Raw genomic sequence first — 16,035 nt, 5'->3', positions numbered from 1 at the left:
GAGAGAGTTGGTGCTGAGCAGTATTCTAAGATTTGACATTTGTATTTATTATTTTTTATCATTTATTTATGTAAATATTACTTATTTATTATTATTGCATTGTTTTGAGTGTTTGTGGTTTTCAAACAGGGTAGGCTGCACTTTAACTTATTACATAGCTAAGGCCCGCCCGCCTTGACTTGTAACCTTCGTGTTCTCGCTCCTGAATGCAGGGATCAGTCCTGTACCAACACACCCACTTCTAACAATGTGTTAGAAAACACATTGTTTTCTAACCTTCACAATGGTTGCAAGTGAAAGTCCATTCCACATTACCTTTGCAGAGCATGGAAACAAGAGGATTAGAGATCAGATCCCCAAAAGAAAATTTAGCCAATGTTTTCTTCAGTGGGGATTGAACTTTTTTTTACCAACTTTGGTGTGTGGCATGGGGGCAAGGGGGGGAGAGCCATAAACAACAGTCTAAAAGGGACAAAGCACACTGGAGAGGTGGCTCAGTGGTTAAGAGCACTGGTTGCTCTTCCAGAGGTCCTGAGTTCAATTCCCAGCAACCACATGGTGACTCACAACCATCTGTAATGAGATCTGATGCCCTCTTCTGGTGAGTCTGGGGAGAGCAATGGTGTACTCATACACATAAAATAAGTAAATTAAAAAAAAAAAAAAAGGACAAAACGGGCTGGGGAGATGCTCGGAGGGGGGGTAAGAGCACTCACTGCTCGGACTGCTCTTGCAGAGGACCTGGGGGCCTGTTGGGTTCTGAGCCCCGACATCATGCCTTGAAGGGATCACAGAATCTGGGAACACTGAGGAACCCGGGTGAAGAATGTATGGGCTGGGGATGTGTTGCAGTCGGGCCTGTCTTCCAGGTGTAACATATTTACCCCCAATTCCATCTTGCACTAGAAACTACATTGGCCTGGTAGTCATGGCAACTATTGAAGAAAAAGCCAGGTCTATAGTGACAGATCTATCGACTCAATGCGCTCTAGTAAAAAGAAGAGGGAAAGCTTCACTTCCTGAGCTCAAGTAATCCCCCTGCCTCAGCCTCCTTCAATAGCTGGGACTATGAGCACCCCAGCACCCAACTAGTGTCATTAGTTTTAGCCTACCTAAGGTACATATATAAGGCAACTGTTTAATCTGCAGATAAAATAGAAGAAAGAGAACAGACAGCTTAGAGAACATAAATTTTGAGCAAACTTGTATCAGTTTATTTACAATTGTAATTTATAAACAGTAACACAAACTTCTTTACATTAACATTATGAAAAAAGTCCCATAGCTGAGATGGTTGAAAAATGAGACTTCAGGACATTTCAAAGAGGGTGTCGAGAAAATGGAAGAAATGAAATACAACAGTTTTGGGGAAGAGTTATAAATATCAAGTACCTCACAAGGTGCAATTTCATGCAAATGTCTTCAACCACTCAAATACATTGCTTTTATTTAGATATCAGAATAGAGTTCTTTTAATTATGTTACCATTTATTCACTTGATTTCCATTAAGCAAATTAAAACACTGGCTACTGGTGGGGTACATCTAGATATTTCTATCAACCAACCCCTTAGAGAAAATCTATTACATTTTATGACATGGCAGGTTATAGTTACTATTTTTCAAACAGATTTTATAAAAATCATCCCATGGTCCACAGATGTTCTGGATCTCTCAGCACAGTGACTAATGTGGGCCACAGAAATTACTCTGGGCCAGCAGCAAAGCAGGCCGCTTGTGGGTTTTTTTCAGAGTATAAGAATGAGAAAAATTTCAACTACTGAAATTTTACTGAGAAGACAAAAACTAAAAGAAAATTTGCAGAAAGTGATAGAAAAACAATGAAAATTTTCTATAGCTCTCTATCTGTTTTTTGAAAACTGGACATTAGTGTGGACACAGGTGATCATTTCAAGGTCGATAATCAGTGGGTTCAAGGCATTCTGAAACAGCCTAGAGCAGGTGACCCATGTGTAACAAAGACCAATGCCATCTTTACAGACACAACTCTGTCCCCCAATGTTCTGTTCAGCTAATCTGAACCTTAACATGCCTGCTTACTTCTAGTGCTGTTACCTGTTCCCTAGCAACCCCTGGGATGAGGCTCGCTGTCTCTGAGGCAATCAGTCTCTGAATAATCACCTACTGGAGAGAAGATGGGGTGAACCTGCTGCTTCGGGGTCTCACTATGGGCTGTATTTTGAGTTGCTATGACCTCCATCCATTCCATCAAACAGACGTCAATCTTTTTAAGAACAGAAACAGAGAGCTAATTATTAATCTAGTTGTTTATTTTCCGATAATGCTCATTGTAGTAAAACTCAATGTAGCAATTAAATCTCTTCAACTAATTCTATCCCTAGACTTCAGTGAAGACATTGCAAATATACGTGTGTACAGTTGTGTTAAAACCTGACAATGACACATGTCCTCTAAAGCAGCTCCTCAAAACAGAACTGCGTGCTGTGCCCTTGATCCACAGGGCACAGGCCAGTTACTTCAAAGTCATTTAATAACTGACCTTTTTAATAAATCATTATATAAAACCAAAGATGCAAAAGAAATTTTTAAAAAAGTGTACCCACCCCGAGATTGATTACAATAATTTGCATTTAGACCTCTACTGAGGCACCCATGAGCAAACCAAAGGTCTCTGCTTAGTACTGAGTCAGGAAATATATTTTCATGTTTCTCTTCGTTGCCTTAATTTCACTTCAATATCTTTCTTTTACATTAACTTTCCAAAGCGTCCAACACTTTCATGATCTGCTGTTTTATGGCCCTGGTAGCGTCTCCTGCATTTGGAATCAAATACCTATCAGGGGAGAAGACACAGAATAGGGATTAATACCACGCTTTCCCTTCAGATCTCTGCTGAGATGGCACATAAAGGTAGCAGAGACGCCCTGCTATGTGCTCCGTAAACTCACCTCAGCAGATGATCAAAATGTTACTTGAAAATCCAAAAGTCAAAGCCATAGGACTTTTCATATATTGCACAACTAAGATTATCTGAACTAGTAAGTATGCGTAATGTCCAAAGAAAACACAGGTAAATCACGGTGCGTGCTGTCTAGAACAGATGAGATTTAAGCTGCTACGATTATGATCTGATGGCATCCAATTCCAAAGACAGCGGCAACTCCAGGACTTATTAATTTGACCTTAAGCAATTTGACCTTAAGGTTAAGAAGTTTTTATGATGGAAACTAAAATACCAACTTAACATTCTAAGACAAACTTATTTCCCCACAAATCAGCATTTAATGTAGCATTTGTATAATTCTTTTTCTAAAAAATGATTTTTTATTGGTGTATATATATTGTGCACATGTGTTTGTATCTATGTGCACAGAGACTTGATGACTGTTGCATGTCTTTTTTGTTTGGGTTTTATTTTGGTTTTTCTGTGTAGTGCTGGCTGTCCTAGAAGTCACTCTGTCGCCCAAGATGGCCTGGAACTCAGATCCCCCTGCCTCTGCCTCCCAATGCTGGGATTAAAGGCGTGTGCCACCCAGACCAGCTGGATGTCTTGGAGGTGAGGACATAACACCTGGGAGCCACTGGGCATGGGTTCTGGGTGCTGGGAGCTGAGGTGTAGCCCTCACATCAGAGCAGGGTCTCTAGACTGTTACAGTATTTATATTACACTTACTTAGTGGGGGTTGGACGTACGTATGCCATGGAGTGTTATGTAGAGCAGGTCGGCAGGCTTGGCAACAAGTGCCTTTGACTGCTGAGCCATCCCTCCTGACCCCTAGATTCATGACTTAGAAGCCACATATGAACAGATCCCAGGAAGAAGATTGCAGATGACACTGTCACAGGAGCGGGGCACCTCAGTGCCCTTCGCCAACACCTACTTACCAAAAGCAAGAAGGAGCCTGCACTTAATGGGTTGCATTAATGCAAATAATAAGAAGAAGAACAATAACAATAATAATAAAACTTACCTCTCAATAGCCAAGATTTCTATCCCGGAAGCACTGCTGTTTCCGTACTTGAAGGTAATTAGCTCGGGGTGTTTTTTTTTGGACGTAATTTTAACTACAGAGTTCAGTGCTTGTCGAGACTGGATGTAAGCCAGTCCTTTCCTCGAAAGGATCTCCCTTAAGCAGTACATGTGTGTGGCAGTAACCAACAGATGACTTGAAAGAGAAGGAAGTTTAAATTAATGGGATTCCAACAGACATGTCAGTTCACCAGCTCCAACTGTAAAAAAATTCAACTTTAAAGAATTATTTTTGAGTTATCTATGAATATATTTGATAAGCAAGCTATATGTGTTTTCATTTAATTTTATGTAAAACTGTTTGATTAACAGATAATACCACAATTATTTAAGAGTAAAGATATGTCTTTTAATGAGAAGTTGAGTGCAATATGTAAATAATTTTTAACTTTAATGGCTTATCCGCCATTCTCAGTTTATTGTCCTGGCCGTTTTTCTTTTCGCCTCTTCCTCATCCATCCCTCAGCTTCTGTTCCAGCAACCCAGTTCGTAATAGCTGCAGGCCGCTATGGAATCCAACAGAATTGTTAACAGGATTATATGTATTCAAAACTATTCTCTGTCTAATATCAAAGTCCACTAGGCATAGTGTATGTGTTTCCTTACATATTTTATAATATTCTGAAACTAATCCTGAAGCCAAAGGGCACAGATTAAAAACATTTAAAACAGAAAACCTCAAAACTCTATACTGTAGCTCACTTTTAACATAACAAACAGTGAGGCAAACTATTAAACATGCCTAGAATGTGAAACGTTTTGCCTGGACTCATGAAGAGACCAGGCGCGCAGGAGAAAAGGGAACGCCCCAGCATGCACTGCCTGAGATAGGCGGGCGTGCAGGATGGACCCAGAGGGGAAGGGAAACTGCGGATGCTAACCTGGGAACTCTGGAAGTCTGGGGCTGCTTTGGTGTTGGGCACATTAATTCAATAACACTGGAGGCAAGCCATGGCCTCGGAGCTGGTCACACGCTGCTCGGAATCTCGGGACACGTATGTGAAGCTCTGAGGGCGAGCGGCTCCCGAATGGCCCGGGTGTGTGCTACACTCACTATGGGGACCGTGAAGAGGAACCAGGAGCCCAGTGTCCAGGAGCCATAGGGCATTAGTGTGCTCAGTGTACTAGTCAGTGTCCTGTCTCAGGACCTCCAAATTACAGAGTACCTAAGACCTTCAAACAGACACTTACCATGAGCTGACAGTGAGAAATTAGGCCTTTTTGCACTTGAATAAAAAAGTCCCTCGCACTTTGCTTTTATATTAGCTCTCCCCAGCCCGAGTTTACTTGTAAAAACACCTCAGCAGTACCTAGGAAACATGTGTCCACTTTCTTTGACTTCTTTACAGGGAAAGTGATGCTTGATGTCCGGCTTGTTGATCCAGGTCTGGATGTTCACAACCTCTTTCCTATCATCATCCGACATGGAGGAGCTGTCGATCTCATCTGCGGGAAGGACAAGTGTGAAGACCATTAGCACCGCGGGCGCACTACTTAGCAACCACGACTGCTGGCTGGGTTTGGAACACAGGACGTGACAGGGAGAAACAAGAGCAGTACTTCAGATCCTGCTTGCTCTGCTTCCGAGACCTGGGGGCCTACCCTTATCCTTGTGGTAAGCAAGACCGGTCAAACTACCGGGAGTCCATTCCAAAGAGTTTGGATAAAAGACGCCACAGTTGTGGTCTGGCATGTCAGTGAGAGGCACCTTTCCGGAGGCAGGGGAGGCAGTGCTCTCCTTTGCCAGTGTCGGACTTGTAAATACAAAGTACTACTAAGTTCAGTCTGCATTACAGCAGGAAAATATTTTTCAGTCAGAATAAACATTCTAATTTTGTTTTCCTAAATAAGAAAATGGAATCGCAATGCCTCAGGTTAATAATTACAAATGTTCCTCCCTTTGTGTCTGTGTGCATGTGCCTGTGAGTACATGTGTGTACATTTATGTGTGCACATGTGTACGCATGTGCTGGTGAAGGCCATGCTATTACTCCTCAGAAGCCAACCACTTTTTATGTTTTTGAATTTTTATATGTCTGTGTTTTCCATTGTTAAAATTTTTATTTATGTGCAACACCATGCGTAGGACAGAAGAGAACACTGGGCTCCCAGAGTTGGAATTCCAAGCAGCTGTGGGCCTCCTGCCAGGGATGCTGGGACACAAACTCAGGTCCTCTGGAAAGGTGGCACCTGCTCCTAACTGCGGAGCCATTTCTGCAGCCCTATTTATTTTTTACATGTGTGTGCATGCGTGTGCAAATGTGTGGGTGTGAGGTATAGAGGCAGTTCTCTTGTAAAAATCAGATCTGTCCTTCCACTAGGTGTCCTGAACTCAAGTTACCATGCTTGGTAGCAAGCACCCTAACCTGTCGGGGGTGGGGGTGGGGGTGGGGGCTCCCCGCCAACCACCTGTCCTTCTGAGACAGCGTTTGTCACTGTCCTAGAGCTCACTAAGTGGACTAGGCTGGCTGGCTGTGGACAGACCCCGGGGATCCTGGTTGCTGGGATGGCTGGCATGGGCCACTCTGCTAACTAGTTTTATGACAACCTAACAGAGTAATTATGAAAGAGAAACCCTCAGTGGAGAAGATGCCCCATTAGATTGGCCTGAGGAAGCCTGTGGTGAGTTTTGTTACTGATGCAGGATGTGGGCGGGCCGGACTACTGTATGTGGGGCGGGGCGTCCCGGGCTGGTAGTTCTTGGAGCTCTGAGAGAGAAGGCTGAGCAAGCCATAGAGAGCAAGGCTGTGAGCAGCACCCGCATGGCTTCCTCTTCAGTTCTGGCCTCCAGCTTCTGGCTGAGTTTCTGCCCTCAGGGATGGAATGACCTGAGAACTGTAGGATAAAATAAACCCTTTCTTCCCCAAGTTGTTTTGGATCTATACCAGCAACTGAAAGCCTAAATTTGACCACCACCACAGTTAACTGTTTTTGCTTCTTTGGTGAGACAAGATTTCTCTGTGTAGCCCTGGGTGTCCTGGTATTCACTCTGTAGACCAGACTGGCCTTGAACTCAGAGATCCCTGTCTCTGCCTCCAGTGCTGGGATTACAGGCGTGTGCCACCCCCGCCTGGAATAGTTAACTTCCAGGTGGCAGGGGACTGAACTCAGGTTCGAGCACTTTACTGAAGGACTCTCTCCCCAGCCACTTCCCATGCTTTCAATAACTTGTTCACAGTAGAGGCAATGCTAAAGAGAAGGTCAGGTGTCAACCCTGCAGCCCTCCTGTTCCTCCCTCAGAGCCCTTCCCTTTGCTAACAGGGACTTCCTGTGTGAACAGTCCTACAGGGGTCCTTCCTATAATCAATGTGCTGTCTTCTGAACACAGGATCTTGCATCTATCTGAGGGAGGCATCTAAGCACACTAGCGTCTTCTGCGGCTGCTGCCGGTCTCCCAACATCGCTGCTGCATTCGTGCACACTGACACACACAATCCTAGTTTCCTCCTTTTGCTACGGCCCGCTTTCCGTATTATAAGTAGGTGTGTCTGCTGGGAAGTGTTAAGTAGACTACAGTGGACTCATCTACAGTCCATCACCCTCTCCCTCTTGCTCATGAAGGAAGTTAAAATGACCATAAGGACAAAGAAATACAGAGCAACAGGAAAATGGCAACAGAGATGACAAAGGGAAAAGAAACAGCTAGAAATATATTTGCTTTACTGCAAATTTTCTAGCAGTCAAATTTGTAGCATTATTGAAGCATCAATGACGCTGCTCTTAAGCAATCTTACTGCTGACTCTGGATGCATATTCAAAGCTCATCTTGATATAGGGATAAAAATGAAGCCACTTGAAACCAACAAAAAATCAGAAGACAACCAAAGTTGAATCCTAAGACTAGGCAAATCAATTATTATCCACAACAGAGAGCGAATAAACTGGGCTGGAGAGATGGCTGCTCTGCGGAAGACCCGGCTTCAGTGCCTAGAACCCAGGTGACAGCTCAGAACTGTCTGACTCCTGCTCCAGGGCATGATACCTTCACAGACACACTGAGGCAGAACAGCAGTGCACATAAAGTAAAAATAAATACATCATTTTAAAAAAGAGAATAATCAGATATATAGGGTGCTGCCAAGTGGAAAGGCGTTTACAGTCTTCTCATATTTTTACTCTTTTTTTTAACTATAGTTTAACTATTTTACTAACATAACCTTTTCTTTTTCTTTTTTTTTTTTTACTCAAAGTGATTTTATTGCTTGCGCACACAGCAGCATTTATGCCACCAGAGCAGAGGCTGTGGACAACTCATATTTCCAATTGGGTGGGAGCACCCGCTTAGTCTTATAGTATCGAGCCAGCCGGTGAATTCTGCTCTCTATCAGAATCAGGCGGAATTTAGCATCCTTATCCTTTCTGTTCCTCTCAAGGTGCTTTCTGACAGCAACCGCTTTCTTAATCAAATGGTAGAGATCCTCAGGGAGATCAGGGGCAAGGCCTTTGGACTTAAGGATTCTCAAGATTTTATTTCCAGTCACAAAACGGACCTGTGCCACACCATGTGAGTCCCTCAGGATCACACCTATCTGGGAGGGAGTCCGGCCTTTCTTGGCCAATTTGTAAATCTGTTCCTTCACGTCGTCAGACGTCAACTTCAGCCACGTGGGGACGCTACAGCGGTAAGGCAGCTCCAACTGGGACAGGCCCTTCCCGAGAGCGTGCATGCGACCCATGATGGCGGAGGTCTGGCAGCAAAGAGAGCTAACATAACTTTTTCTATCTCTCTCTATATATGTATAACCATACATGTATAACTATGGTTACTTACATTATTTAGGTTGTGGAATTATAAGTAAAAGTTATACATTGATTTTGATTTTTTTTTAAACAAAGACAATCATAAGTAAACTAAATCTCCTAGGTACTATAGTGCCATCTGGTGGCCTTTTAGGACCTTGGCACCTTCCTGCAGACCCACAACTCTCAGGCAGCAGGTGAGTGTTCAATTTAAATATGATCACATGGGCTTAAATACAGCTTCCCCAAACTGTTTGCCCCTCAGTGGATGACTGACAGTTGAGGCCTATGCAAAACTTCTGCATAGATTTCTAGTGAGCACCATTTAAGTATTCTAAATCCAAACCATTACTAAAGGCCCTCTGAGGGTCAAAAGGCCCTTTCATAGGGTTCCCTGAGACCACTGGAAAATACAGATGTTTACATGACAATTCATAACTAGCAAAATTACAGTTATGGAGTAGCAAGAAAAACTGTTATGGTTGGGGGTCAGCACAGCATGAGGAAAGCATTAGGGAGCGTGAGAACCAGTGCCACAGACAAGCCCTGCTATGGACGCATTTGTCTGTAGTTCCAGGACAGCTAGCCTGCGGGGCTGAGCAAGAGAGAGTGTGGGGAAGTGTGTTATTACTCAACCTGTGTCGTACTCCTCTTCATCGCCAATGCTAAACACAGGCTTCACGCCACGGTAAGGCTTGCCCAGTCTGTCACTGCTGCTCACGTGCCTGCATGAAAACAGTTTTAGGAAGGAGACGCCACTAAGAAGTAGTCAGAAACTTTTAACTAAGCATCATCTGAATATTCAAGCACAATGTAAATGTTATTTGCCCTTCACAGAGCACCCGCAGCTTTAGGACAACCATATGAAGAAAACTGCAAGAAGATAAATGATGTAAGCAAAGATTCGTGTGCCATTATATCCAGCCAAGTTAAAGAATTTCAACGCTCCTATTTAAGCCAGTGGTTAGGCGCTTCTGGGCCTGGGGAATTTACCCCTCTGCCATTTCCTCATCTGAAATATAGTAATAACAAGAGACGTTGCCCTTCAGGATTACTGGGAACATTACTGCAGCTATCCTCTCCCCTTTAGAGAGCCCTCAGACCACCACCTAGGAAACATGCAACATGAGCTCACTACTCAGACCAAGCACAGAGCAAGAACACGAAGGCGCAAGGCCCCTTAGGTAGCTGCAAGTTTGTCCGAGTTTTTCCTCCGTTTCTATGACTGCTGCTTCTGTTTTAATCCACACCGAGATTCGACTTCTTTGACATAAATTAAAATGTTTCAGTAAAATATTGCATAGTTCTGGGGAAACACTGTTTGCTTTGTAGGAATAATTACCCACTACAAAGTGCCACACTACAAAGAAAGCTGGATTTGTTCTTTCTTCGCCTAACATTAAGCCATTCAGATTCTTCCATTTTTCAAAAATCTTCATCTTGAAAGAAAAATCACTGTGGGCTGGTGAGATGGCTGGGTTAAGAACACTGGCTGCTCTCTCAGAAGTTCCGAGTTTAATTCCCAGCAACCACATACGGTGGCTCACATATCTACAGAAGTATCTGATGCCCTCTTCTGGCACGCAGGTGTGCATGCAAAGCACACCTACATTTAAAAATACACATAAAAATTTCCAAATCGTCATTTCAGTGGACTTAAATATTTACCTTTAAGTCAAGCCTCCTTAGAGCAAGCAAGCAGACAAACACTAATTGAGTTTAGGATGACAGACCCTCTTAGAATTACAAGTTAGGTTAACCTGCACTTAAATTTTCTGTTGATTAAAACATTTATAATGCAAATTAGCCTGAAAGCTACCAAACTATGATCATTACGAAGCGTCAGAGTTTAGATATGAAATGCCCCCAAAGAAGACTGGTGGGGCTTCTTCCTGGTGTAGTGCTGTTTGGAAGGTGGTAGAAACTTCAAGAGGCAAGGCTTAATGGGAGGCCTTCAAACATTCAGGAATGTTCTCTATGCTCGGTCTCCCTATCTCCCTGTCTGTCTTTCTCTCTCTCTCTCTCTCTCTCTCTCTCTCTCTCTCTGTGTGTGTGTGTGTGTGTGTATGTGTGTGTGTGTGTGTGTGTGTGTGTGTGTGTGTGTGTGTGTGTGTGTATAGCATTCTAACTGCACATATGCCTGCAGGCCCAGAGAGGGTACCAGATATTATTATAGATGGTTATAAACCACCATGTGGTTTCTGGGAATTGAACTTAGGACCTCTAGAAGAATATCCAGTGCTATTAACCACTGACCCATCTCTCCAGCCACTGGCCAACTGTTTTTTTTGTTGTTGATGGTTTTGTTTTGTTTTTTATTTGGTTTGGTTTTTTCGAGACAGGGTTTCTCTGTATAGCCCTGGCTGTCCTGGAACTCACTCTGTAGACCAGGCTGGCCTCGAACTCAGAAATCCGCCTGCCTCTGCCTCCCAGAGTGCTGGGATTACAGGCGTGCGCCACCACCGTCCGGCTTTGTTTTGTTTTTAATGTAAGTTTCTGGGATTGAATTAGGGTCCTCATGCCTGCAAGGCAAGCATCTTACTAACATTCTCCTCCACCCTACAGTGAAAAGTTTGCATGAACTTTGGGACATTTCTTCAAATTCTCTTAATAAAATTCAATGGTGCTTTTTTTTTTTTTTTTTTAATTCACGCTTGTTAGTTTGGACTACTTTTTAAAGGCAGTTTATTGATATTTTCAGAAGCATCTACAGAAATAGTTTGGACAAGTTTTAATTTGCCATGCTCAGAAATAAACTTGATTCCTTCAAGCTGCTAATTCAATTGCACTTTCAACACAATACACCTACTACTAAAGGGGACGTTCAGAGTGTGAGAGAAACAGTTACACTGCCCAGCGGTGAGCTCAATGTTCGCTCTTATAGAAGGATGATTCACAGGCAGAGTATAATTCTCAAAAAGAACAAGACTAAGGTAAAATTAAATAGTTGTCTTATAATTTCCTTGTGTAGGAACAGTAAAAAAACATCCAAGTTATTCAACTAATGCTTTAAAAATGCTGTTTCCTGCAGTGGTGGCGCATGCCTTTAATCCCAGCACTTGGGAGGCAGAGGCAGGCAGATTTCTGAGTTTGAGGCCAGCCTGGTCTACTACAGAGTGAGTTCCAGGACAGCCAGCGCTGAGAAACAGACAGAGAAACCCTGTCTCAGAAAAAAAAAAAAAATGCTGTTTCCTATCACTGGGAATAATGAAATGATGAAAAAGTAAACCCTATAATTAACCCAAAAGGGCTGATTCCTATTCACCGCATGACCAGACCCTTTAAAAAAAACTGTATCTCCTTATTTGCTGTGTGCACACAGACTTGCACGTGTGCCGTGGAGTGTACGTGGAGTCAGAGGACCACTTGTAGCAGCTGCTTCTCTTCTCCTACCCTGTGTGCCCAGGGACCAAACTCAAGTAGTCGGGCTCAGCCACACGTATCCTTACTTGCTCAGCCACCTTACCAACTACGTGGTCGTTTGTAAATATTCAATTATTGCTATATTAATATCTCAATTTAAGGTGAAGAAAATTTCTGCAAGAATATAAACTCTAACGCTGCTGAGTTACTAAGCTGGCCAGGCTTGTTTGCTTGGCCTATTTGAAGACTCAGCGTTTCAACCCTGAAATCAAATTTCTGTATCATCCATCAGCCACCGTCTTGCTGGGGACAGGGAAGGAAATGGATTGGACAGTACAGACCATGTCTCCCATGATCTCCTTCATGGAAAATCCAAACTCGGCACCTAGAACTACAGCTCTTTCAAACTGACTTATACATGTTAACTCATCACTGCCAATGCTTACATCTTAATAAGAAAAATCTGAAAATTTACAAATTTACATAAAGTTCATGTTAAAAGTCTGATGCTGGGGATGCGGCTCACTGTAAAGATCAAGTATCAGCATGTTCAAGGCCCTTGGATTCCTCCAGCATCAGGTTCTGACCATGAGCTGTTTCTGGACTTAGGTGCTGTCATTTTCCATAAGGCGGGAGACTGGTAGATTATTAGACTGCCCAGGCCCTGCTGACTCCCAACTCGGTGGACGTTTCGCCCCTCCCTGTTTCAGAACAAAAACTGCAGAATTTATAAAGTCCTTGGGTTTGAGCACGTTTGATTTCCATCTGAGGAACAGGGAGATAGAAACATGCAAGGGAGAAAACTCAGGCACAAGGCAAAACGGAAGCACAAGTGAGCAAGGCACACTCCCAGAGCAGACAGAGGCAAGGCAGCCCCGCAGGCAGCAGCACCCAAGTCTAGCCAAGTCGGCACAAGGCCCACAGACCGCGCGAGGCATGCTAGAGGGGACGGATGGACGGACGGACTGACGGCTCAGGAGAACTGCATTACTCATTGGCTTACCGCTCTGTACATGATCTGTCTGGCCAGGGAAGATTGAAAGACATTCTATAGCAAATCAAGGCAGAGGACAGAACAACATGATTATAAAAAAAAAATGCAGCAGCCTTAGAAAAGACACAATAAAATCAGTTTCAACCAGTACATACATTATAAAGAAATTATTTCAATCAATCATCCCAAGCACAAAGAAGAATGAAGAAAAGCCAGTTTTATGTGATGCTTCACCAGACAAGTCTTTTCATCTTAGTTATCATTAGTCAACCTTAAAAGTCAACCCTACCTTAACCCTAACTCTACCTTAACCCTAACACCTAACCCTACCTTAACCCTAACACCTAACCCCTAAAGCCCTAATCCTAACCCTAACCCTAACCCAAGAGTGCACATAAAAACAAAAACTTTAATGTTCACACCACAAATCGTAGCCTCAGAAGGTTGGGGACACAGAGTAGTATATAAGAGTTTCCCTTTTGAAAGCAGATGTAACTTTACTGAGCAAACAAATCCTCCAAACGTGATCAAATGCTTCAATATTTATTATCAGACTATTTTAGATGAGGTACGATTCTGGGGTTAGTGATGATAACTTATTGTCTTTGTACTTACTACATAGGGTATGCGTTTGTATGCATATGCACTATACTAGAAGGGCCATTCAGTTCTTAGAATCGAATGTTCCAGATTTCCCATGACACTGCAAGGGACACAGGAGGGGAAAACACTAACATATTCGCTATCAGGCTTGCTCAGAAACAAGCGTCATATCTGAATCAGAATCTTTCAGCTTTTGTCACTGGGACATGATGTCATCTACAAAGTTCACAATGGAGAACTGTACATCACAAAGTATCTCATGTTTTAAGTAAGTTCATGACTTGGGGTTTGGCCACGCCCACAGCTATCCCAGGCTGCAAATGTACACACCCAAACTAGACTAATACTCTATGGTGTCATACACTCAGAACAAACAGCAAAACAAGTAGTCTTAAATTTGCTGGCCAGTGCTTCACCATGTCCCTTTTTTTAATTTGTGGGAACATGGCATTTGGTTATAGTTTTAAACAAATTCTTATAAGATGTGAACTTGGTAAAGTGGGACTCTATTGTATCGAACATAACCAAATTTTCTAGGCTTTAAATTCTTGAATCACAAGTGCCTGCTGTGAAATCGCTGGTGGCGGAGACGGGAAGTTACTGCTCTATGCACTATGAACCCAGCACTGGCCTTTGTGTAGTGAACGGGCTGAGGGACAAACTCAAATGCACATCCTCGGAAAATGGGAAAGGAGCAGCAGAGCAAAGTCAGCAGCCTGCAGTCTTGGTGCTGCTGTGGTTAGGAACCCTTCTGCAGCACTCCAACTGAAATCCATTACAGAACACTTCTTCAATTTAATTACTCATCCTAAGTTCACACTGTATAAGAAACTCACCGGTCCACAGGAGTTGATGTATTCTCAATAAAACTGATGACCTTTTCCCTAACATTAACGGATTTTGTCTTTAAAGCCACAGTCATTTTATTGACAAGGGATTTCATCCCTCTGTCATTTGAGCCATTACAAGATTCACCCTGAAAAACAAGAACAAAGATAAACCACTCTCTACATAATCAATGCATACGTGACTGCTAAAAGTTACCTACATTAGAGGCAGAATCGTATCCCCACCAAATTCCAATGCTGAAGTACTAAAATCCAGTGTATCTCAGAATGTCACTGTCTCTGAACAAAGGGCCTTAAAGAACAATTGCAATCAAATCTGGCCAGGGTAGGCTCCATTCTGTTTACTGGGGAAGGGTGTACATTTTTGTATTTTTATGTATGTGTGGATGTTCACCCTTCCACTTTACCCTTACATGCCCTTTACTCTATGCACACATACACATACATCTATGTCCCTCCTCTTGTAGAGAGTGGGTTGGAGGGTGGGGAGCTGGGCAAAGCGCTCACCTTGCAAGCAGGACATTCTGAGTTTGGGTCCCTAGGACCCATATGAAATCAAGGCACAGCATTACCAATCTGTAACCCCAGCATGGGGATGGGGGTGGGGCAGGGCCCACAGGAGGATGACTGTCAGTGACCGTCCAATCTGTCTGGACTGGTCAGCCCCAGGTTCAGTAACAGGCCCTGTCTTACCAACAGTAAGATACACAATGACTGAGGAAGACAAATGTCAACCTCTGGCCCAGCATGCACACATGAAGCAATTTTTATAACAGAAAAAAAGTGAAAAGCAATATAAGTATTTAGCAGCAGGGTATTAATCAAATAAATGAGAACACACACAATGGGATATCATTTAGTTTTCTTGTATACCTAGAGGATCAAGGTAAAAGCAAATTCACGTTATTTGTAAATAATGCAACAATGATGTTTTGATCAGGTGGCTGAAGATAACCCTCCACACCTCTACAGTGGACTACCGTGCATACTCTTGCTCTCCTAGTCCTCAGGCCCTCCTGAGGAGAAACGTTATCCTTTCATTGCACAGGTGGATAAACCACAGCTGAAAGGTCTTACTGGAAATCAAAAACGGGGGAAGTTGTTCAGACGAACTCCAGACCCAACAACGGCCTCTACCTATGTCCAAGTGGGTAAACCGTCACCCCGTACTGCAATTTTCTGTCTCGGTTGTACAGAATAAACATTGGTACATGACTACTATTTGTTAACAAATTGATGTAATGACATCTAATTCAGCTGTCAAGATGTTTTGCTGAGATGTGCTTACTCCCTACAGCAAACCTCACCGTCATTCACATCACAATCATTAAACATCAAATACACCTGGCTGGCCAACTTTTTTACTTTCTCTTCCTGCACCATCATGTCCTTAACCTTGCAGTGATGGTTCCTCATTGCGCACTCAATACCTCTGACATCTTTTCTGTTATGCTGGGGTTACAGGAGTCAAGCTAA

The 16,035-nt window shown here is 43.1% G+C and overlaps 2 protein-coding genes across 3 annotated transcripts in view; both read right to left on the bottom strand.

The window, feature by feature from the left end:
* Window positions 1-1,191: 1,191 nt before the first annotated feature.
* Tbc1d23 (TBC1 domain family member 23) overlaps window positions 1,192-16,035 on the bottom strand; it is a 53,406-nt gene continuing 38,562 nt past the window's right edge. The window contains exons 14-19 of one of the 2 annotated variants that reach the window (XM_052157797.1): window positions 14,548-14,687; window positions 13,118-13,162; window positions 9,388-9,476; window positions 5,322-5,457; window positions 3,953-4,147; window positions 1,192-2,814 (exon numbers count right to left, since the gene is read on the bottom strand). In XM_052157797.1, coding sequence (XP_052013757.1) covers window positions 2,733-2,814; window positions 3,953-4,147; window positions 5,322-5,457; window positions 9,388-9,476; window positions 13,118-13,162; window positions 14,548-14,687 — 687 coding nt within the window. In that variant the 3' untranslated portion in view covers window positions 1,192-2,732. The remainder of the gene's footprint in view (window positions 2,815-3,952; window positions 4,148-5,321; window positions 5,458-9,387; window positions 9,477-13,117; window positions 13,163-14,547; window positions 14,688-16,035) is intronic. The other variant, XM_052157798.1, reaches the window with a different exon arrangement.
* LOC127665483 (40S ribosomal protein S13-like) lies at window positions 8,180-8,720 on the bottom strand. Its single transcript, XM_052157799.1, has one exon. The coding sequence runs from the start codon at window positions 8,685-8,687 to the stop codon at window positions 8,232-8,234; it is 456 nt and encodes a 151-aa protein (XP_052013759.1). The 5' UTR covers window positions 8,688-8,720; the 3' UTR covers window positions 8,180-8,231.

The sequence above is a fragment of the Apodemus sylvaticus genome, chromosome 15 (assembly GCF_947179515.1).
Source record: "Apodemus sylvaticus chromosome 15, mApoSyl1.1, whole genome shotgun sequence".
In the NCBI taxonomy this organism is placed as follows: Eukaryota; Metazoa; Chordata; class Mammalia; order Rodentia; family Muridae; genus Apodemus; species Apodemus sylvaticus.
Note: the sequence above shows the minus strand (reverse complement) of the source record. Positions and strands in the feature narration are given on the sequence as shown.

What these genes read in the sequence shown, in the direction of transcription:
- LOC127665483 (XM_052157799.1), bottom strand. Translation starts at nt 8,687, where the DNA reads ATGGGTCGCATGCACGCTCTCGGGAAGGGCCTGTCCCAGTTGGAGCTG.